The following is a 24,567-nucleotide window of genomic DNA, read 5'->3' as shown; positions in this document are numbered from 1 at the left end:
TTACTTAAAAAAAGGACAAATTTCAGTAGATTTTTATATGTGGAAAACAAAAAGAACTACTTAGAATAATTCACACATAATAAAGCTCATGATAATGCAAGCATGTGGATTACAAAATAAGAACTCTGCTAGGAGAGTGTGAGGAATCCTTACCTTTTTCTAGTAATACAGCTGATTGCTAATTTATGGCATGCCCTACTGATACCATAGGCCACCACCAGGACACTGGGCATTCAGCACAAGGACTCTGACAGCTGCAGGCGCCACCTTCAGCAGACTGGCCACTGGCACCTGTGCAGGCCACTGCAGTCGTGTTCCAGGCAAAGTTAATTTTTCCCTTTCTCTGCTTGCACATGTTAGCAACGTGAGTCTTCTCTGGGGCTCAACTTAAAAGTTTGAAGTGGGAAGGGCAGCTCTAATCCCTGCTGACAATGGTCAAAGATGGCTTGATTTGAGGAAAGAAATGGAGAATACCTAGTTGGCCTTATTACTACAGTTTTTAGTTTAATACCCTTAGAATTTCTAAGCTTCCACAATGAAATCTGACAGTAAGTAAAATTCAGATGTCCTCAGTAAAGATCAGAAAATAGCTCTTGTATCTTAGCAAGTAATGAAGACGGGTAAAAGATTCATGCAGTAGGTTAAAGACAGAATGATCAAAACAAATGTACCAATACTGCATACGTACTGCATCATGGGTGTGTTCCCTTACGAGGCGTAAGGCTGGAGGAGCCAGCCGTGGGGGGGCACACCTGTACACCGGCGCTTGGGAGGCTGAGGCAGGAGGACCAAAGCAAGTTCAAGGCCAGCCTGAAATACATAGTGAGATCCTGCCTCAAAAAAACAAGCAAAAAACAAAATGAAAAGGTGGACAAACCGAACAAACTGCTGGGGGCAGAAAAGAGCCTAGCTCAAGGCAGGCTGGCAGGAAACAGAACGTTGCTATTTTTCCTTTACCTTCAACATGGTATGTAAAAGTGGTTTTTTAAAGAATAAAAAGACTGTATTTTGCCAAAAACTCTTTCTTTCCTCTGAAACTCTCAGGGCACATGCAGCCGTAGAGTCAGCGGGCCACGGACGGCTCTCCGCTCAGTGGCCAATGATCCTATAATTAACTACGAGGAATCTGGCATCGGCACATTATCCTATTTCCCCTCTAGTCTATTATTGATGATTTGACAGAATAATGGATCATTTTCTTCCTTCTGGCTGCCTGCCAGACTATGAATACGGAAAAAGAAAGACGCTCAACCTTCACGGATTAGCCTGTTCTAATGCAAGCGGAGAGACTACCTCGGCCCTGGGCCTATGATCATAAACCTTCCTAGGACTATGGTATTATATTAAATGCCAGCAAATAATCAAATTCAGAGCTGAAATTTTAATTCCTAGGAAGTTCTAGTAAGACAGAAAAATACATATGAAAATATATAAGATTTGGATAAAATACTAATGATAGCTTGGGCAGGTTAATCCCTCTGCTACAGAGAAGCTATGGAATGAGGTGAACTGCATATGCCTCATTACACTGCGGAGAACTAGAATACCTAGAGAAAATGAAAGAAAAAGAAAGGATGCTCATGGAGTGATAAATGATGAAATAATTAAAAATTTGCTATACACGGTCCTCCAGAATATCTTTCAATTTCTTCAGTGAGGCGTCCCTCCCTGCCAGGAGGACATTGATTAGATTTTAGAATATTGACTCAAGGATAAACTTCAAATAAAATCAACCTTCCTACAAGACCCTGTTCTATGGATCATGATACACAGATAAGAAGAGTTAAACACAGGCTGAATATGACAGTATCTTGAGGTTTCAATGTTATAGGAAGTCTTTGTAAGCTCTTCCACTCATTTTTTTTTGGAAGGGTACTGGAATAACAGAGTATTATAGGAAGCAAAATTCTTGTATGATATTTGTGATTTCTGAATCATCTTAAAATTACACAATAATCTTCATGAAATCAATATTCTGCTCTAAAGTTACAAACAGAAATCTCTTGGTAAGTTTCCAAAGTTCACACACTGCATTTTGTCAGATCACAAATATCTCCGCTTGATCACAGCTCAGTGATAACAAGTACGGGGCAAATGTCTCTTCAGCACAATCAACCCGGACATTACGGTTTCAATAAACTGAAGAAGTTCAGGGCTACATCACGCTGCCTTTCCACTTTCCCTTTATCTTCAACTCTTTGTATCTCAAATAGTGACATTTACCTTCTAAGGAGCTGAAAATAATGCTTAGAGGACAGAACAGAGAGAAAGAGAAAAAAGAAACAATAAAAAATAACCACTGACTAACCTCTTATTCCCTACCGCCCTTCTACCTGTTAACCAACTAGAGCGGAATGAACTCAGACAATTTATGTCTTTCGCTGAATGCTGTCACTTAACACCCAACAGCCATGGGACACAATCAGTACATATTATCACTATCAAAACTATCTCCAGTTTCAAAAAACTTTCTTTGAGAATTTGTACAGGTTAAAGCAGCAAAAGTCGTGAGTCCTCCTTCTCTGATGAATGTACCTCATCACAGTGAGAAAACAGAAGTGCTATCTACTTCTTGCTGGAGTTCTCCACGTCTGAAATACGCAGAGCTCCTAACAGTGGAATAGGGGTACCCTCTAGCTGAGTGCCACTAAGGCTACCAACAAATATATTCTTACATGGTACTGAGGAGTAAAAAATGTTTCACATTTCTCTGCAATAACTTTGAAAATCACCAAAGTGAAGAACTTTCCCTAAGTGTTGCTAAGACCTCCCTGCTTTGCTAGCTGTTTCATAGTAACACGGCCACAGAAATCTTTCTTGAAAACTCCTACTATGGATGTGCACTCACTCAGGACAAGTGGCTTACGGGGTTAAGAACACTAACTCATGCTGCAAAAATGACAGTTTATTTCAGAGAGTACAGGCAAAGAACAGCTCATCAGGAGTGCCAAGCACACAGCAAAAGTGAAGCACTCTGAACATTCCCAATGAAAACCCTGGGTGCTGGGGACGAGCGTGGGAGTTTATTACGTCGATCACCAATAATGTTGACACTATCAAAGTTGGTGAACTTCTCAATTAAATAACAGTTATTTAGATTAGCGCTCGTGTCAGATGGCAAACAGTGCACTTATGAGAAAACTGAAAGGAAATGCTTGAGGCCTTAACCTAATGACTTCATGCATGTAAGTGTCCAATATATACTGACCCATAACTGCAATTGGGGTCACCATATGGCAACAACTAATGAAGTAACACACATGTGCACACAGACATACATGAGCACACTTCTTGTATTCATGAAAGGACAAATGGTGAGATGCTGGCCACGTGGATGTTATGATTAAGATGCTGGAGGTGTCTCAATAACTTAATACTCAGTTGGTTATCATGTAGAAGCCCACAGTATTTTTGAGCTGAGTTTTCAGTACACAGGGATATTTTATTTTTAATTTTTTAAGAAACTAAATTATTTGGGGATGTTACAAATTCTAGTACAATGAAAATATCCTAGAGTTCAAGCTGTTAGATTTGTGGCTTACCATGGATTATAAGAGGAGGACACGATTTAAGCAATTTGTACACATAGAGGGAGAATTTCCATGGATGTACAATTCCTCTGGCAACTCTTTGTGTTTTCTTTCACTTACACGTATAGGCCAGTGGTGGCAAACATCAGCACCTGTGCCATAGCGGGCTGTCTGTATCATTGAAAGCTCTAAAAGATTTTCCAACCCTGAGGGCAGGGGTCTAAATTTTCAACAGACACCAAGAATAAAGTCATACATGATATATCTGTAGGTAAAATGTTCATTGAGAACAAGAACATGTGTTGCCAGGCACAATGGTTAATTTTATGTGTCAACTTGACTGGGACATGTGGTGCCCGGACATTTGGCCAAACACTACTGTGACTCTGTCTATGGACGTGTTTCTGGGTGAGACAAACACTTGAATAGGTACACACACTGCCTTCCCTATGGTTGCGGGCCCATTCAGTCAGTGACAGTCAGAATAAGACGAAAAGGCTCAGAAGAGAACTTTTCCGGCCCCTCCATCTGATCCGGAGGGCTTTTTCCTTATTTGTCTTTCCGGTTTGTAGACTTAGATTAGACACTGGCTCTTCCCAACACTCTGCTGTCGGATTTCAGGTACAGTTCACACTGCAGACGTGGACCGGAACCACACGTCAGCCTTGCAGAAGAGCTTGAGACTTCCCTGCCTCCGCAATCATGACAGGCATTTCCTTAGAAGTTTTTCCTTACACACACGCGCGCGCACGCACCCATAAACCTCATGCGGGGTTCCCTAGAGGCTCCCTAAAGCAGCAGGTGCTGGGGGGAACTGCTGACACCGAGTGGAGCGCTGAGGTCAAGTGTGACTGCGCCCCCTTGTGGGAATCAACGTCCTGTACACAAGTGGCAACAGAAAAAACTTTTCCATTTTTTTGCCTTATAGTAAAAAGAAGGGAAGTAGATTATTGTGAGAGAAAATGAGGCCTAGAAATGGAACATAAGGATTCTAAAATGGCATCCCCTTCAATCAGTAACAGTTCCGTGCCTCACAATCTTGTAACCTGAACAAAGTCGTTTCACTATTCTCTCTCAGAGTTTTAAAGGGGAAAGTATGACTATTGATAGTGGATATATTTCATAGACGCGCTATGAGAACAAAAGAGCTCAGTGCAGTTTCTACTGTCGCATGATTTAAATTCTGAGCTGTTGCTGCCCTTAGGTCGTGGCTCCATCCAAACACTGCTTCCCTGGAATTGGCACCTTTATATGGTGAGATCATGTACTCTGATTCCAGTCTGCTTTTTTTTGAATGTTAAATATTTGAGAGGTTGTTTCAGCCATTAAACTATAAAGTTATGGCCAAAGTTACTACTACCTGTGTATATCCTGCCGCAAAAATTAATTACTTCATTTAGAAGAAAAGGGGTTTAAAACCCATGCCTGAAAGCAGGAGTATGCCGTATGGTCACCAATGGAATGTTTAAAAATACAAACGCTAGTGCTTCACCCCTGACATTCACATCAGAATCTAGGCTGAGAAGAAAAAAAGCCATGAGAATGTTAAAGATCATCATTAGTCATCTAGATTTTCAGTATAAGCTATTAGATAATTTTTATGGTTCATTGTATATGTAATACTTTGTATTTCTAATCATTTTTATCTAACATCTAAAGTCCTTTAAAGGAGTCTTAGTATCATTTCTAATCCATTTTTAAAAACTAAAGCAAAACCAATAATAACTCCCCCCCAATTAGATTCTTCTATGGAATAAAGTCAATTATGTAGAAAACAGAGATGCAAACACCAACATCTCCCACCTCACCAGCAATGTCATTCTGGCTACATTTATCACTACAAAGACACCTGATGGTCTCTAAATGGTATCTTGGCTTCTTTTAATAAATCCTCACCAACCTCAACTAAAAGTTTAGAACAGTTAACCTTTAAAAAAGTCTGCTCAGGCACTGAAGACATAAATAACTGGGTTAAGAATATTCACTAACAGAGACAAGGGGACACAGGTAATGTCACACTCAGGCCACACCCCCCATGCCAGCAACACAGGTACTGGGAACTGAAGCAGGATACAGTGTCAGCCTGACTTAGGGGATATTATAGCATTTCCAAGTATGGCTGGATTAAGCGTAATAGCACTTGTGTTTTCTCCCAGTGAAAGTCAATGAGCAATGGTCTTGCTTCTACCGCTTACTTTGATTTCTTCATGTACAACCAGTAGACAACACCAGCAACAAGGGCAGCGAGGAGGAGACCCACAACGATTCCCACGATTAGCTTTGCCTGGTCGTTCACCTTCTCTCTGTTTTCATCTACAACAAAGAAGAGAAGCCCAGGCCATTACAGACAGTGCTAAGGGTTTTAAAAAAAAGATAGTCTAGCTACTACTTCATATTAAAAATGACTACGGCTCACTGTTCTGATTAACATGCAAATTTGTGATTTTAAAGGGTAAAATTTTAGCATTCTTGCTAGCTTGTCTCATTTTGTAGTTTAATTCAAGTCCAAATTGTGGACTGCTAAAAAGTTACTTATATGATGGCACTTCATAAGTTTTGAGCTGAGAGTCAAGGAAAGGAGTGGGCAGCAGAGTACCTACCACTGATCTCGTCTGCCTCATCGTGTTCTGGAATACTTACTGAAATGAAAAATGTTAATATGGAATTAAAAACAAAATCTGTTGATATATGAAAGTCACCTTTACCATTATAGTATGATGTCATAACAGTCAGATAAAATGTCTATTCTACAGCTAAGGGTAAAAAAATCATAGTTAATAGAGCATGAACTTCCCTACAAAGAAATCAGTCTTAAGGAAAGGGGAGCAGTTAAAATGCAAAGTTAGGAACCTATCGTGGAAAATTTCACAACTGACAGACTGTCGTACTGATCTGAAATCCGTATTAATTACCCACTATCTGCCCACGTTTTAAAATTCTTTCTTAGGAGGAACATGTTGGCGACTAGGAAATATAGATGCTGCCCTCCTACTCTTCTTGAATTCTCCTACCCCCACGCAAGAGAATTTTTATCCTCTAGTGTCAAGGACTTACCACCAGAGATGTTTTCAAAGTGGGGGTAGGGTAAAGACTAGGGATACCCTAAAGATTAAGAATCACACACTGTGTGTGATTTCTGCCAAAGCCCTTCGGACAGTTCTGACAGTGTCATGCTCTCGGTCAAATGTAAGAATCACTGCTGGTTCTGTGGGTTTTTAGCCAACTAGATTCAACTATAGTATTTGCAGTGGTTGACTATGTCAATCTGAGTAAGAGAAGTTTAACGAAACTGGCTCAGCAATTCCATACCCTAGGGTACGGAAGACCCCGGGCAGCTCGTCATCGCCTGGATGGGATAAAGGGGAAATGAAGAAGGACGGATCTGCGTATGTCTCTTTGGAGCTCCAGTCTTTAATTTCACCTTGGACATCATCTCCTGGCTTCCGGTGCAGACTCTTTCGCCTCTGGTGCAGATCTCCAGGCTTCCGGCATAGACTCTTCAGCCTCCCCTCGAACACCCGCTGGCCTCCCACAGGACTCCCATGACACTGCAGTGAGCTCCAGACCTTTGCCCGGATCCTTCGGTCTCTTGTGTGCAGATACCTCTGCCTCTTCCTCATCCGACCCTGGGTGGCCACTGTAAGCCGATCTTGTAAACTCTTATATATCCTGTGTTCTATCTGTTTCGCTAGTAAACACTGACTGATACAATATCCAACTGCAAAACTCTTCTTCAGAGCGTATGGGCTTGCATCAGAGCTGCCTACAATGACTGGTAAAATGTAGACTCCCGGGGTGCTCCTCATACACACTAAGGAATCACAGAAGGTGTTCACTGAATTTGAAAGTAACTGTGCGTTGATCAAGGACACCATTTCAGGGTGCAGAAAAGTGAGGCAGCTCATCTTATGGGCTAGAGCAAAACAGCGACTTGTGTTCAGGAAGACAGGATGAGATCCCTTCCAAATCAATACTTGTTGAATCACATTCTGAGACGTCAACGCTCCTATCTTAGAGTTAAATTTATTTCGTTCTTTTCTCCTGCCCAGTCCTCAGGCCTTTATATTCAAGTCATAATCCGTCAGGGATGGTTATCTGTATGCAGTTATTTTCTGCTAGCTTCCACTAATTCCTAGCTATTATATCCGTCATCTGTTAATGTCACGCACAGGATTTCAACGGACAGAAGAATAAAACTGGGCAGGTCGGTTAAGATGCTGTCCAGAAATGAACCTCACCGTAGCCCAGTCCTCACTGAAGGCTGTCACACGATGGGAACAATACCAGCATCGTAGATGGGGGCCCATTTCATATTATGTCATAATTACTTCTAGAAAGCCTAATATTGTTATATGTGTATTATGCTGGTTTCAGTACTGAGAGATTTTTCCATTTTCTCTGAGATAATTTCACTTATCTGATCTGGGCTATGACTCAAATATGATATGAAAAAAGCAATTTTTGCAACTAGGTTTTATGAATTCTGATATTAGTTGGTATTAATTTACTGAATGACATTAAGCTTGTGGTATTTCTGTACAAGGATAAATACCCCAAAGAATTGGAATGTAAAATAATAAGCAGTGAAAAATTTACCAAATTTAAAACTTTTGCAAAAAAATTCAAAGCTAATTTTTGAATTATTTCTACTCTAAACAAAAAGATGGGTTAAATAAGAACAACTTATTTCTTATTTTCTGCTGCTCTTGGGAAATATTCCTGTACAGGACAAAGTCTGTGACCCATAAAGTATGAAATGATTTAACTGTCAAGACAAGACTATTGTAAGAATGAAAACCAGGAAAAAAAGAAAAAAAATCTTATGGTGATGATACCAAATGCAAAAGAAATAAATAAAACTTACCATAATGCAGTACAGGAAGATGGAATTGAAGATTTTAAACTAATGAAGAATAACTTCAAATTTTCTTACTTTTTAATGCCAGAAATGAAATACTCACTAGCAGAGACATTCAAGGAGTTTACTGTTCTCTCCAGCTGGTTTTCTGCTGTGCAAGTTAAGGTAACATTCTCCTCAGGGGAAATGATAATTTTACTATAATACCTGCCATTGATATACGGAGACTCCTCTGTCTGGAAGGAAGGAAGGAAGGAAGACAAGTTTAGAATGGAGCACTTTTAAAAGCCAGGAAAAGACAGCAGTGGGTAGGGAGGGCAGGGGCGGTGTGGTGCGGTGCTGTGTGCTGACCTCCGATATGCGTTATATGTGTTTATTCAGTAAACACGAACTGGTACAATATGGATACATGACCATGCTCCCCGACACCTACAGCAGGCAGGAAACACTTAGTGAAGCCATGTGAGATTTCTGTGGATATTTTTACTGTGAATTATAATCATCAATCACTTTTTTTTCCAATGAATGCATAGTTTTGACAAGATGACATTTGTTTTTAAAGTAGTTACTATCTACTTACCAGTTTTCATTCAGTGAGCTTTTAAATTGAATTGTTTGTGGATTTGGTCTCACTGCTCTTCACCACAGGGATTAATTCCCTTATCTTAAGCCATTATAGAGCACAGGAATGTATAATTTGTTTATCGTGAATAAAACAGTTTTCCTCTAAAATTTTCTGTGCAAAATAGAGAGCATTTACCTAAAAGTGGACTGCTGAATACATTTTATTTTTGCAAGTTGTGAATAAGAACAATCATTGCATTTCATTCCTTCTAATGTAAGGAACAATCCACTTTTTTATTTTAAAGAGAATAAAAAAAAATAACAAGAACATAGACAAAAACAAAACAACACAAAAACAATAAAAATAGTACAGGGTTTCAAAACAACATGATAGGAGTTCACAGCGGTTGTTTCATTACATATTGCTATCGTCAGGAAAGATGCTCAGATTACCCGATGTAAGTATGCAAGGTTGATCAAACCATGAGAATAATCCACTTTATTCTCATCCCCAGGGTTTGATTCTTAAGCCCAACATGACGGAAGGAAACCTATACCTGTACTCGTTTCTGGGTCATTTTGTTCACCTTGTGTCCTACTTTGTTCTCTGTTTTATCTCTTTGTAACTGAGCTCTAAGTGCCTTGAGGGCAAGGCTGGGATAGCTTTTAGTCCCTATGGGCAGAGGAGGGGTAGAGACGCCTTTACCTACGAAATAGTACGTTCATCATGTATTTGAAGAGCAGACAAATAAAAAAAGACTACGGTGGATTGGTACGGACCTAGAGCAGGAAAAATAACGTACTGCTTAGTGGGCCAGAATCAATCCTTCTCGATGATGAAGAATGGCATTGTTATTTTAATCATCTTAGGAAATTTACCCGATATTTTTTCACTTCTTACTAGGATTTTTTACAGACTTTCTCACTGAGAGGTTTCACTACGCTAATCTCTAGAAAATATGTTTGCTCACTTCTAGAACGGCCTTTTAGAGCTGTATATTCTTTCACTGGATGCTTATTTGGTGCCGTTTTTCTGGTTTCGACACCCATGTTCCTCCAAGGTTCTTCGCTGTACTTACCACGCGGCTGAACTAGAGAGCAACAAGAATAGAGGAGCAAAGAAACATTCCTCCTCTTGTAGCATTTGATGCTAAAAACAGGTCTGAACACTGTCAGAAATTCAGGTCTTTATTGTGCATCAAGAAGAGGCCTAAGGGGTCACTGGCCTCTCTGCCCGCCCCCTCTGGCCCGGTTCTCCTGTGTCCCAGGCACACCTAACCAAATCCCAAGATATTTCCTTCAAGGGCGACCACCGCTTTTGGGCCTTTCTACACCTGTACTCAGGCAACTATATATGCAAACGCCAAAATCTACCTTGCACTACAAAAGCTGTATCACATGAGCTGAACCAGCGGCTCAATTTCCCAAGACAGAGGAAAAGTGGAGATTTTTCCTTTAAAATTAATTTGCAGCAGTTTGCTTTATACAAGTCTCCTCAAATTTTAAGTGGGTCCAAACCTGGGAAGAAGGCAGGACAGGAGATGCAAATAATTGAATTGCATCTGGATGTTCTTAAAGCATCTTCACTGGCTCTACTAAGATGAGGAGACACGAACACTTCTGCAGGCAAAATGGAATTAACAAGTACGGTGGTAATCCAAGAAGACTAGCAATTTAATGCAATTACATTTTCTGAACCTGCATACCATAGTGATAGGACAGATTTGATTTTGGGGGAAGGTCAAAGACAGTATTAACAGAAAATTACCAGTACTGTTCGTAAGTTCTTAGGCCTTTACTATTACTAAAGTATCCTACAAAGGGTACAAAGTTCAGCTCAGTTCATGTTTCTTGTCCAGAAGGGCACAACCTAGATGCTGTCTGTTCCTTGCTTTATTCTGGCCCTTGCTCTGGCACAAGCAAATCATGCCGTATGCTACAAGCTGAGCTGTTTGTTGTTACCCTCCAGGGCCCAGTATTAAGAGGAAAACTCCCTTAACATACATAAATAAGCAAAGTAACGGAGGCTGCGTATACTCACATGTGTAAGTTTATAATGCAGAAAAGTATATAGCTTACTTTGTTAATCACCCAAGTTTCAGGAATTAATTAGCCCATGTAGAAACTCCCAACTTGAAATCTTTTAAAAACAGATTCTGAGCACAGCGTTAGGCTTCCTCTATTCTCTGTGGCCCTGAGATTTAAAATTCTCTTTGACCCATACTGCTTCATGAGAATGAAGAAGTCAGCAGGAGCTGTCTCAGAGTGAGCTGCAAATTCCACGCGGTAACAAACCAGCTTACACCGTTCATAGCTAAATCAAATTCCATACTGGACCACGGGCAGCGTGTAACAGGAAGACAGAGACTTGCCTGGTTTATGACGCTTCCGCTGCCAGTAATGGTCCACTGTATAGCTGGCTTTGGGAAACCTTCCACGTGGCAGATTATTGTTTTAGACAGTCCACTGGGGTCGGTTTTCTTTGTCATTTTGATTTGAGGTTTTCCTAAAATATTACAATTAAAATATGAGAACGAATTAAGATCATCAAAGAGAGAAGATAGCAAACTTTTACAGAAAAATTGGAATCGGTGCCTAAGAATTTCACTACCTTCTACAATAAGAGTCAGGGACTCCCTTTTCTTGAGTCCTTCCACCTCTTGCAGAGCGGTTTCACAAACATAATTCCCAGCATCCTGATAGTGAAGACTAGCAAATGACGGGCTCGATCGAAGCCTGATGTTGTCCTGACGAAATGAAAAGCAGATTACTGTGCAGGGCACACACAGAACATTAGGTATCTTTATTACATAACAACCAGGCTGGACACTGTTCTAAATCTTTTCTTCAGTTCAGATGCTTTCAAAGTAGGTTTCCTTTTTCCTTTGCAGTTGCGGAGTCAAACATGCCAGAGCTATATTTCAGATGCTTCTGTTATGGAACCGATAATTGGGAACGTGTTCATAAAATTCTGAGACTCTAGTTCCTTTATTTGTGAAGTGGAGTTATGTTTTTTCATCACACTGAACTGCTGGGAAGACTGAATTATGTAAATAATGCAATGTGTTTACAGTAAGGACGCATTTTAATTTTAGTAGATATAGAATTATCAGATATGGATTTGTGATACCTACTCAATGATAGGTACAAACGCCTGACAACAATTTTACCTGATACCATAATTGACAAACGGGATTCACTACAGAGCTACAGTGACTATAGTTAGGACGCTTTTTATAAGAAGTCTTCTAATATCGATGAAATTAAATATAATGTTTAATTTTAATCAACAACAGTGACTGCAGTTGACACAGACACTTGCTTTGGTAACCTTGTACCAAATACAGCTCGCTATCGGTATTCATACACTTATTTTCTTAGAACTTGTCTAATTGGTGAGCGTTAATTGCTACAAATATATCATGGCATTTTATCTGACTGAACAAGAAGTCGTGACTAACAGTGAAACAGGAAATTGAGCTGTAAGCGCAAGAGAGCAAGCAACAGAGAATGCGGTGTTGAAAGAGATCACAAAGCAGACAGCAAAGCAATATAAAGTAATTTATATTTTCTTTAAGAACAAACTCTAGCAAATAAATTCATGCACAATTTTTCTACAGCTAATTCTTGTGAGCCAACACTCAAATGGTACATTCCTGGGTAAACAACGCTCCCGTCACGTGCTAGGTTCTGGTACAAATACACCGGATATTTTGCTACATGAGCCAAAGATTTAAGTGGAGGGACCATAATCGCACCCTTCTCCTTTAATGATAACCTTTGCACCTCATATTAACCCCATTTCTTCACTCTAAAACAACAGCAGTGATTAGGCTCCCGAGTCACGGTCATGGTCTTTCTTTCAGACAGTTACGTGAAAATCAGCCCTCATCCAGGGAATACGAAAGCCCTAGTGTGTTCCACTATGGCCCTGGAGGGAAAAGGATTTCTAAGTTTAAGAATATGCTAATCCAGCAGCACCTGTGTTCCGAAACTTCAGGGTAGTTTTAATACCGCAGAGGCAAAGAGCACATGATCCCACTGCAGGGACTGCACTCAAGAGGCTCCGGCCCGAATCTCTGCTCTCACACTTAGGAGCGTTCTGGTTTCTCTCGCCCTAATTTCTTTATAAGTGACTGGGGGAATAATAGGTGATCTGCATACGGGGCTGTTAGAAGCTTCCTGTGAAGACAGTGTGACTTCAGATGCTGTAAACTGTTGCGTCATAGAGTGTGTTTGTGTACATGCATACATGCATGTGTATCGTTATTCAGTATACACATATAAAGTAACGCAGTAAATTAAGTTTCAGAAAATCAATTATGGATGCTACAGTTACTGAGAAAGTCTAATGTTTTATCCTGGTTTGACGTGTGTGTGTGGCGGGGAGGCAGAGAGACAGAGGCAAAGAGAGAGACACACAGAACAAGAAAGAATGAGTGTATGTTTTCCATTAATATACATATCTGGATTTAATACGAAATGCAAAAGAACTCTAAAAGAAATCCTCCAAACAGCAGGACAGTATCAAAATTTTACTTACCTTCATCCAAACCACAGTGGCATTCCTACTGGCAGATATCGTGCACGACACAGGCAAGGTGTCCCCAATCTGCTTGGTCACCTCCCCACTCGGTTTTAAGGACAAATCCAAATCTGTGAAGCAGAGAATCTGCTTGAGATACAAACTCTATGAAAGTAAGAGAGTCAAAGTATTCATGGTAACAAAAGGAAAGAATCCTTCTAACTGCATTTGCAAAATTCAGAACTGATTTATTTGACTAAAATGACTAGTTTTTCAAGCCAATTTTGAGATCAGTGGGCAAGTAAATGTTCAATCTAATTGATGAAGCATATATTTGCAGTTAACATAACTGATGTTTTTAGAGCATATAAATATTTCTTGGGGCTCTATAACCTTAAGAAAAAACCCTTTAAATCACTACTGGAAGAAAATAAAGAAAGATGAAGACTAGGTAAAATCAAGTATTTTTGGACAGCAGGTGATAAATTGAAAAACCACAAGATAGTATATGTGTTTCTTCAGAGAGAACTGACAGGCAGTTAGATCTTTTTTGAAATGCTATTCCATTTTCTCATGCTGTTGAAATTTTAAATAAGATCTATTGTTAGGTACACTGCCAACAGACACTAGTTTTTAAAAAGCGCATGCACACACCTAAAGGTGTACAATCCTTCATTTGGATAACAACTTTTTCTAAAAATATTACCTTTTTAGTATGCGCTATATGAAGAAAATTCAATCCAGTTGAACAAATATTTATTGTACAACAATAATGTTCCAAGTACTAAGGTAGCTGAGTGAGTACCAATTTAGTGAGGGAGAGGTAATCTGCACTCAATCCACTGTAATCCTTGCCCCGTGAAATAACCACGTAGGAGCAAACTTGCTACAGATTAGGAACTCGATCAATATTTGTTGGAAGACTAAAGTCAGGGCCTTTAACAGATGTTAAAGTACACGGAGTGCAGAAAACAGAGCCAAGTTGGGTTCCGAAGTACGAGTCCCAGCCCTGTACGGGAGGCATTATATTTCTGTGGCCCCTCACGGTTGAAAGGTACCAATGTAGGCAATACCTTTGCCACGTAAACAAAAGCAAAGAAATGAGACAGCTTGGCAGGTTTCACGATGCAAGTTATATGGTCCAATCGGCGCTGACTTCTGGGAGGTACATCTATATATTTTGTGAGGCCGGGCTACAGAGGACCAGATTTGCTATTTTGGGACTTAGGACTTTATTCTACAGTGGAGGCTTGTTCTTGTGCTTTATGCTCCTCCCTCGTTTTCCATATTTTAGCTGAAATTGATTGATTGTTCGCAACATTATTTTTAATGTCTGTCTCCCTTTTTAGACTGTAAGCAACATGTGGGTATCGATCACGGCTTGATTCTTCTCTAACGCGTGCACGGAGCCTGACCTAGGAATAAATGAAGGGAAGAAGCGTGCTTTCTCAGTTTCTCAGTAATCTTCTAAATGCACCAGCATTCAGGGAAGTGGAGATTGCTCGGAATATGTGGGTGAATTGCACTGAGATGAAAACATTTGCCAGGGTAAGCTAGGAGATTTTAATCAGTTAGTTAACGTGTCAGGGCTAAGATGAAAGACTTGAAAGGACAAAGATGGATTCTGAAAATTCTGATGAAGCATCCGTGTGTGCACGGATGGAGAGGGAGGGACGGTGGCTGTTTTGCCAGCAGCCAGGCCCTGCTGTGAGAGCCGCGTGGCATGTGGCTCTGCAGAGCTGGGAGCGCACGAGCTGCTGCTTCCCCCCTTGCGCTCCTTTAGTCAGCTACGGGAGGGACGCAAGTTTGATTTTTGGAAAATAAGCAATCAAGGGTAATTGGGAAAACGGGAATTTTCTGTTTGCATGTAATGTAGCAGAGTAAAATATCAATTGACTTGCAATACTTATTTCTGCTTTCAAGAGAAATACATGCCTTAAAAATCAGTATTATAGTCAACCTGTGAAAACCAGAATACATTTCAATCTAATTAAATGCCCTGAAATTTAATTAAGCTATTATAAATGATTTGTTTAATTTCTCCCCATCCCAGCTGATCAAGACACTATGAGGTCCAAGAAGTCAAAAAAGGCCTTGTCAGTCCGCTCCCCGCCTTGCCTGATGTACGTGCGATACACACAAGAGCCCTCCCGCTAGGACCCTGGGTACCCCGCTTCGTCTACACGAGGCCTTCACGCTGTCGTAAAGACACTGGGGTACTGAAGCTCGGCCCAAAAATTGGAATCAGGGTATGAGAGAGCTATTCTAGAGGCAGTTCCATTTGCTGGCTATATTCCCTAGCTTTTACTGCTTGTTTTACTTCTTGTTTTTTCTTTTTCCTGGAACAGGCCTAGGTCAATGGCTCCATGTCTCACCGGTCCTCAGAGAACAAGCAGCACGTCTGCTGCACAGAGAGGTCGCTGCTTGCTCCCTAACTAGCCGGTTGCCAGAAACACTCAAACGCACGCAGCAGGAGTGCGGGGCACGCAGAGAAACGGCCGGCAGTGAACACTCCTCAACAGTCCACTGCATCCACAGAGCTCCCCGGGGTGCACTTCGGACACCGTACCATGAAAGGCAACTGTCCGGCTGCTTCATTCCCCGGCACACACCACCCCACACACCGTATCTATCTCCGAGTTTCTATCCTGCGTGTTTTGCAAGTGTTAGGAATACAATGAAAGATTTAAAACGATGCACTGAGGACAACTGTGAACAAAATTTGAATTTTGAAACAAAAAACACGGCCTGCTCCATAGGACTTAGTGGATCTTGTCTACTGGAAATCTGACTGGTGGTACCACCGGGAGCAAAGGAGTTGCTGCAAAGTTTAGACAGTACATGTAAGCAGGACTGACACTGTCCTATTTCCAAGATGCCTGGGCTACAGCAGTAAGAGCCTGTTACGAATTACAAAGAAGGAACATGTCAGTTCTTTCTGTACCCTTTTTTCCCCATGACATGCATGAGGCACAAATATAACTTCTTGAGTAGCTAGAGACCAAAAGTAGATTGAAACTCTAATAAAAAGATATATTCAAGGTGATTTTTTTTTTTGTGTGTGTGTGTGTGTTTTGTTTGTTTGTGTTTTTTTTTTCTGGTACCGGGAATTGAACTTACAACCTTGCCCTTGCCAGGCAGGCGCTGTGCCACTGAGCTAAATCCCCAGCCCCTATTCAAGGTGATTTTTAAGAAGTTCTATTTCCCAGACTTTATTATCTTCTGTATGAAGCAATTCATCCAACAAAGGCGTTTAGTCCTCTCTGCTTCCTCTCACAAGGGCTGAGTCTATACTTTGTAACCTTGTATTGCCTGGGTTTGAGTGCTGCTATAATTCTGTAATAAAAAGATGCTTCACATACATCTGCATCCTTCCAGACTCACTGCAGACCTTGTGACTCTCAAGAATACCTAACTAGAGAGTGGAGGTGTATCTCAGCATTAGTGTTTGCCTAGCATGCACGAGGCCCTGGGTTCAAACCCCAGCACTTTCTTAAATATATATAATGAATTTCTGTCAGGGCGACAGGAATGCTCCTTATTGATACAATGAACTGGAGACACCAAGAAAGCAGACAGAAGTAAACACCGCAAAGGTGCAGTCACCAGATCCGTGCCTGAGTCCAGGACTGCAGTGCACACACTGAGCTTATTCTGAGATCCTTTACCGACTCCACTGAAGCCAAGCTGGCTAATAAACACAGTCTGCAGCTGCGATTGATTTGGAAAGATGGTCACACTGTACTGCTCGAGGCCTCTGAAACGGGCTGGTAAGGAAAAAGGCGACTCACAGTGGACTGTGATGGCTGTCGAGGCGATCATGCTCTTCTCGTCTACCAGCGAGCATTTGTACTCTCCCGTCGCATTGCGCCTCGCGTCTGTCAGTGTGTAAGTATTCGAGCTTCGTATTCCTTCAGGCTGCCCCTTTTGACAGAAGCAAAATGTCAAATGATTACACTTGGTAGCTACAATGAGCACAGTTGTATTTCTTGATGAAGATGGCATTTTCTCAGATAAAGAAGAAAAGTGAATGCGATTCTTTAGACAGAAAAGTATAGTTTGTACAAAAAAGTACCAACATATGATTCCTAGGGAAAAAATTTAATATTTTGATTAGAAGGACTCTTGAAGAACTGCTTTATATTTTGTGGATAACAAGTATTTCATTGAAAGCATAATGTGTTTTAGTTTTGAAACCGATTTTTTAAGAAGTCCAATATCTCATTTTTATAATTACAACTTATCGAGTTTAGCAAAATAAGCTATATATCCAAATAAAAATAAAAGACAGGAAGGAAGGAAAGAAAGAGTAAGGAGTGAAGGAGAAAAGAAAAAAATAAATGGAGAAAAGAAAAAATAAATGGAGACAAAAGAAAGATAAAGAAAAGAAAGCAAATCAAGACTAGGCAAAAGGTAAGTATAACAGGAGTACATGTTAACAAAAAGATAATCAGCAGGTATTGTTGCTAAAGGTGAGACATAAATTTGGCTTTATAGGCCCTGGTAGCCAAAGCTGAAACCTACTTAGCTTCATAATTTCTATTTGCAAGTGAGACAAAAATAGCTTGTCAATTTAATAGGTGAAACCACATTTTATGCAAACATTTACTTTTATAAGGAATCACTTACACCACTGAGAAATGCAGTGAAGGATATTCTTAAATACTGCTAAGTAACGTAGGGGATAAATCTGTCAGCACATCCCTACAGAAGCGCAGTACTGAGTAGCACATGGCTTTCTCATGTAAATGTGATAGCAAACACAAAGCTCTGGCAGAGCCAAGCATCCTGACAGAGCTCTCTCCTACTCCGGCTTCATGGTACTGTGACATCCTAGAGGAAATTTCTAATGAGCCCTGCACGGTTATTATTTCCTTCAGCTATGACATGGATAAAAGTTGAAGAAATTAGACTTCACAATTGTACATGGTAAGACAGAGCCCACACATAGCATTACTCTAACAAACTAAGTATATGTGCAACAGAACTCCCCCTACTTCCGAAGGTCAGAGCCATGTTCAAGGTAACACCGTGGGTAGATTTAGAATCCACCTCCAGCCATTTTCTGTCTTCTTTTTCTCATTTTATGGTTATCTACTTCCTAAAAGCTTATGTGGATAATAATATCCTGAGTTTTTGCAATTATGGTTTCTTGTTTTCCACTTTTGTTTTTTCTCTTTGTGTCTGAAATCTCCAATATTGAGAAAAAGGCTAGAACACTGGCAGGTGCAACACAATCACAAGACACTATGAGGTGGTTGTCTGTATTCCCAAGGATAACACGCTCTCTTAAGACACCCAAGCGCATGCAGTGCTGTGTGCCAGAGAAGGCCCAACAACAGGACAGAACAAGGAACTGAGCTTCAGAGCTTCAGCACTTACTGGTAAGTAAAACAGAAATTCCTCAGGAGGAGGGTTCCCGTTGCCCAAGCATCTGAGGGTGATGTTGTCTCCTTCTTTGATGGCATTTTTCGGCGGTAGCACCTCTATTGTCACTTGCTCCGTCGGATCTGTAAGAGTCACAGACACAAGTTAACATTTTTGTCAAGGAACAAATTACTGTGCATACAATGTAAATGACTAAATTATACACAATTTTCTCAAGAAGCTCGTAATGGTAATTACTTAAGTATATCTTTTTATAGACCGATTGAAGTTAATAGCCACTTGCTATACCAAGTACTAATCTTCAAGCAAACTACAAAGAGACCCGGTTATATAAAAATCAATTTCTTCTTACAAAAATGTCTTGAACTGAGGTAGGAATAACTGTAATTATTTTATGTGTAGAAGACCAGTAGGAACAATCATCTCACTGTATGACTTCATTACATGGAAATTTAACTGTGTTGTGTGAATCTTATGGTTTGCAAAGACTAAAATCAGCTAGCCAATTTCCTGAAGTTATTATGTACGGCCCCACTCCATCACATAATAACACCTTAGATTAAATAAAAGGAGGGAAAATGAGCTAAACACCACCACCAAGGATTCTGCTGTGCAGGGGAGCAAATCTGCTTTCAAAACAATGAGTCCTGTGAACTGAGAAGGACTCTTAAAATAATCAACAGGACTGTAAATGTATTGTAATTCTGTCCTGTTCACTGGAGCCAAGATGTAACTTGCAGTCCATTTTGGTAATTTTGCAGAGAAAATAGGGCTAAAGAGTATTCTTTAGTACAGGCTACTGCTCAACAAGAGAATGCTAAGTAAATTCAAGGCTGGATACGGTGTGATCATGTCTAGCAAACAGGAAATAAAAGGAGGTAGTGTGGCAGTAATAAATGACTCACTTCGTACTTCTCCACTTATTAAATAGCTGAGTAATGCAATGAACAATGAACTTCAAAATCATATAACCTAAGGTGTTAAGGAACATTCCACACAAAAATTAGTAACTACTCTGACATGCCTATATTTTCAAGTTGGTGCCATTAAAGACCTATTTTTGTGATTAGCTAGCATTTTGGTTTGTGTCTAGACGGACCCCCTAAACTTCATGTGGTTATAGGTGGGGCTTCTCAGAGATGGTAGGATCTAGAGCACTGCTGCTTGGATTAAGTGTGTGATGCTGGAAGCAAGGGTGTGTGATTACTAAGTTAGTCTACTGGTTGGTGTGGCACAGCCCTGGGAGTAGGTAACAGGAAGGCCCAGCCTGGGTGTGAGTGCCGCCTGCCCTGAGCGGGGGCCAGCCAGGACAGAGTGTGAGGAAAAGAAAGAGGATGCCGTGGCTGCTTGTCGCTCGCTGCTTTGCTACTTCACCGCTTGCTGCCTTCTGCTCTGCTGCCCTCTGCCCGTCATGAACTGTTTCTCCTCCGCTATGCCCCTCTGCCCCGCCACGTTTCATTGGAGCCAGCCACTATGGACTGAAACCTCTACACACGGTGAGCCAAATAAACCTTTCCTGCTTTAACTTTGCGTGTCGGGCATTCTGTCCCAGCAAGGAGAGAGTAACTAAGACACCGGGAAAGTAAAATACGGGCGTGGTAGTTTGGGAGCCTTTTGTCTATGTCTCATAGTCCTGCTTTTACCTTTCTACAGTTGAGTTGTGCAGGATAACTCAGGAAGGCTGTTCTATGTTGCTTCTTTGTCATTTCTCCATATTCAGGGATCTCTGAGTATGTGCCTAAAATATTCTGCAGGTAAACAGTGACTACTTTAACAAACTTCTTTTTTATTTGTTTTTTCTTGGATCTGCCTGAGGAAGTTCTCCAACTGGCAGTGCCCAGGAAGTGGAAAAGAGAGTAGTTTTTTTTAAAATGGCATTCAAGTGACCTCCACCTCTGGGTGTCCTTCACTCTTTGACATGACTCGTGTCTGGCCAGCGTCAAGGTTCTGCCAGCGTCATGTCACTACGGCGCACCTCTGATCAAGGCTGACCCAGAAGAACCATGGATTACAACACGCCTGACCCCTCCTCTTTACCCAAATGGCCTTTCTCTGCATCCTTTTCTCAGTAGGTTCTGTTATGTATTAATTAATGCAACATATTTTAATTGTTACAGTAACTTCCTGAGTGGCCGCTAACATGCTGACAACAGAATTAATGATCTCTTGTTCTCCCATTCCCCCCCCGCTCCCGACTTTGAACTTTCCTCTGTCCATGAGTAAGTCATTTTCTTTCCATGACTCCGGCTTTTCTCCTCTGCCCTCCTTCCCCACTCAAATCACCAAGGCGCAGTGACTAATATTTCATGGTGCAGTCTGCACCAGATTCTCCCTTCTCTTCCCACCAGCACAGTCTCAGTCTACACCCCAATTAACCTTCACTGGAGTCACTGCATCAAATGTCACTTGTCCCTCACCCTGAGCCTCTGTCCTTTCCTTAGTAACTATTTGCTTTGAGTCGGTTTCTGAAGCAGCACTCTGAGTATTCAAACTTCCTTGAGGCAAATGCTCCTTAACCTGGCATCCCCAGTTTCATTTACTCTAGCTAAAGTAAGAACTGCGTCTCGCTATTCTCCATGAACCCCTGTACATAATAACCAAGAGTCTGCCCAAACTCCTTCCTTCCTTCCTTCCTTCCATGCATCTATTGGCCAATTATCGATTCATTTATTCAGCATCTATTTTATACAAGTACTAAGTGCTGGAGTTATCAAGTTGAAAAACACATATTCTTTGTCTCAATAAACTTTCACTCTAGTTGTGAGAATGATAAATTCACCATGTAGAGTTTGATGTCATTAAAACTGCCTTCGCCGTAGGCATCAGACTCCTGGTAGATGCACGAGACCAAGAAGTGCCCAGAGGAATGTGCTCTGGGACTGGGGGTTAAAGAACAGGGAGGAATGGGCCATAAGGTGAAGACTAGTCAAGGGCTGCACACTGAGAGACGAACAGGGAGCAGCCGACCCCAGGAAGCCAGAAGACAGAGCGGACCACGGGGCAGCGTGCAGCGGGAGAGGCTGAGACATGCGGACTCTGGCCATGGGACACTCCAGACACGCTGCATCTGAGGGCGTGCAGATTAATCTGTGGGCTCTGGGGAGCCATTAAAGGATTTTAATCACAGAGTCACACTCTTGCATTTGTGTTTTACAAAGATATTCCTAGCAGCACCTCAGAGGGCACTTTGTCTGCGGGGGCAGGCAGGGAGAACACTACCCTGAAATTATGGCACAAACAGAAGCAATGAAGAAGAAATTCAGTTACTGGTCAAAGGCAGAAGTCAGGTAAAACATCCTTTAAAGAGCTCACGCCTCTACAGCTTCAGACTAGTTGAACAGGGTAAGGAAGGACTGCACTAGAACACCTTTAGTAAATTAATCAAATTTCATTTTCTTTCCTTTAGTTTCCCTTCTTCCCCGAAGTCTTAGGGTGGTGGTTCTCCACTCAGCTGCATGAGCACGGTTAGGGAATCTGTTATAAATTCAAGGCGTCCAGTATCTTCTCACACCCACTGCAGCAGAAACTTGAGGGGGAGGGGGTCCAGAAGCTCATCTTCTTACAAGAACTTCAGGTTCTTCTGACAAGCAGGAAGAGTCTGAGTCACTGTCTGTAGACACCTCAGCTTTCAGGACTCGGCACTGCGCTCCAGCGATGTGTACCACTTGCCACCTTGCACTGCCAACTTCTTTCTGAGGTACCAAAGGGGTCATCTTTCCCTACTGCGATGGTAACGTCCTTGAAAGTCAAGACTTCACCCTAAACCCTGCAGTGTCTTTGCCGTGAAGTCCAGCGCTGCATGCACGCATTGTCTTCTCATAGAAGACATCCCGAATGCAGCCCGCGCAGCCACTGTGACAATCATTTCCTGGGGATCGTTTTCTTTTCTGCTCACCTGGCTCTTCAGGCCTGGACACCACGTACTCTCCTGTTCCTTTTAAGCGAACTTCCCAAGTCTCCTTCCTCGGCTTGATATTCTCTCCACTTTATACTCGGGGGCTTATACTAAGTTGGATTATGTGTAACTAGAGGAGCTCAAAGGCTCCAAACACAAAGTAATTTAAAAAATGCTAATTAGTCCAATTTGATTCACACACATTCTAATGGGTATTTGAATAGCATGTTGGAGCCATGAGCATGTACAATTATTGCATGTTAATTAAAAATTTTAGAAGTCTAAGAACATGAAATATTAACTATGTTTTGAATATTACAAACTGTGTATATGTACTGAATTATCACAGGGTACCTCAAAAATAAAAGGAATTAAAAATAAATTTTAAGAACTGAAAACATCATATCAGCGATACATGTGCACTCATGTTTATAGCAGCACAATTTGTAATAGCTAAGCTGAGGAATGGATAAAAAAGTTGTGGTATTTTTATATAATGGAACATTACTCAGTTATACAGAAAGATACACTCGAAGCTTTTATAGGTAAATGGTCACAACTAGAGACCATATTCATAAGTCAAATAAATCATCAGACCTATATGGGTAAACACCATATTGTTTCACTAGTGTAAGAACCTGAAAGAGTGAATAAAATCTAAAAGGTACAACAGATGTTGTGAAAGGGAAAGAAACTGCTCAAAAGGAGAGAACAACTGGGATGAGGGAAAAGAGAAAAGAAAGAAAGAAAGAAAGGAAAAATACGTATGTATGTATATACAGGATAGCTAAGATAGCTGTACTACTGATTTCTATTGCTTTATTGAAAGAAACAGTTAATGTTTAACTGATTAATCTTACACGTCTATATTTGTTTATCTTAGTAACCAATTTGAAGATATCAACATGCAATACAACAACCATTGTTAATTTCCTATCACCTTGTCTGAAATTCTGCATTGCTTGTATTGTTTTTGTATTATTTTGTAAACATCTGCATGTCTGTTAATATGTTTTCATTCTTTTATCTTTAAAATAAAAAAAAATTTGAAAGTAAAAACAAAAAAATAAATTTTAAAAAGAAAGAACTCTGCCTCTCCTTACAGAAACAATACTTTGATTTTAGAGAAGCTAAAATCTGGGATACTCAAAGTTTTGCTTTTCAATCAAGTTAACTTATTTGCCTGGTTTAAGACAAGATAATCTTTTAAAGTTCGGGTAAGTTTCGAATTTCAGTTTTGTTCGTGTATAAGCCTCTGGGCCTCGGGACCCCAACAGACATGCAGATGCGGGGAAAACTCTCCGAAGACTAGCTAGCACTGCTGTACTTACCGAAGAATAAACAGAGAAGTGCGAGATTACTCTAGAGCAGATGGCAGTACTACAGTGAAGTTCTACTCATTGTAAGTAATAATCATAATCATAATACTAACAATAGTGAAATCCTTTATTCCATTAAAATCCCCAGGTCTAAGTTTATGCAGTGAGACCGTCTGGGCAGTAATGACAGCAGTACACTTCATGTGTTGCGCAATGTTCTATGTTACGCTTGGGAGGTCTGTTAATCTCCGTAACAGTAGGAGTTTGGTATCATATTTTTCCATTTCAAGACAAGAAAATTGAAATGTAGAGTAATTAAACAATTTTTGTGGAAACACAGTAATTGACAGCATTGACACTGGAATACCAGCATGTTTGCTCCTAATCATGTGGCTTGAAAGAGTACAGCACCAGAGGAAAAGATCACATTCCAATCTTTACTGCTGTATAGGGTGTATCTCTATGGCTCATATTAAGTAAAATAAAGA

General features: G+C 40.8%; 1 protein-coding gene across 1 annotated transcript in view; it reads right to left on the bottom strand.

The window, feature by feature from the left end:
* Positions 1 to 24,567, bottom strand: part of Alcam (activated leukocyte cell adhesion molecule) — a gene marked incomplete at its 5' end in the record, with an annotated part of 50,012 nt that overhangs the window by 12,343 nt on the left and 13,102 nt on the right. The window contains 8 exon segments of the mRNA XM_005386343.2: positions 5,726 to 5,843; positions 6,131 to 6,169; positions 8,492 to 8,624; positions 11,325 to 11,458; positions 11,564 to 11,699; positions 13,496 to 13,608; positions 17,269 to 17,401; positions 18,860 to 18,987. Coding sequence (XP_005386400.2) covers positions 5,726 to 5,843; positions 6,131 to 6,169; positions 8,492 to 8,624; positions 11,325 to 11,458; positions 11,564 to 11,699; positions 13,496 to 13,608; positions 17,269 to 17,401; positions 18,860 to 18,987 — 934 coding nt within the window.

Source organism: Chinchilla lanigera, unplaced genomic scaffold (assembly GCF_000276665.1).
Source record: "Chinchilla lanigera isolate Chin_1 unplaced genomic scaffold, ChiLan1.0 scaffold00026, whole genome shotgun sequence".
In the NCBI taxonomy this organism is placed as follows: Eukaryota; Metazoa; Chordata; class Mammalia; order Rodentia; family Chinchillidae; genus Chinchilla; species Chinchilla lanigera.
Note: the sequence above shows the minus strand (reverse complement) of the source record. Positions and strands in the feature narration are given on the sequence as shown.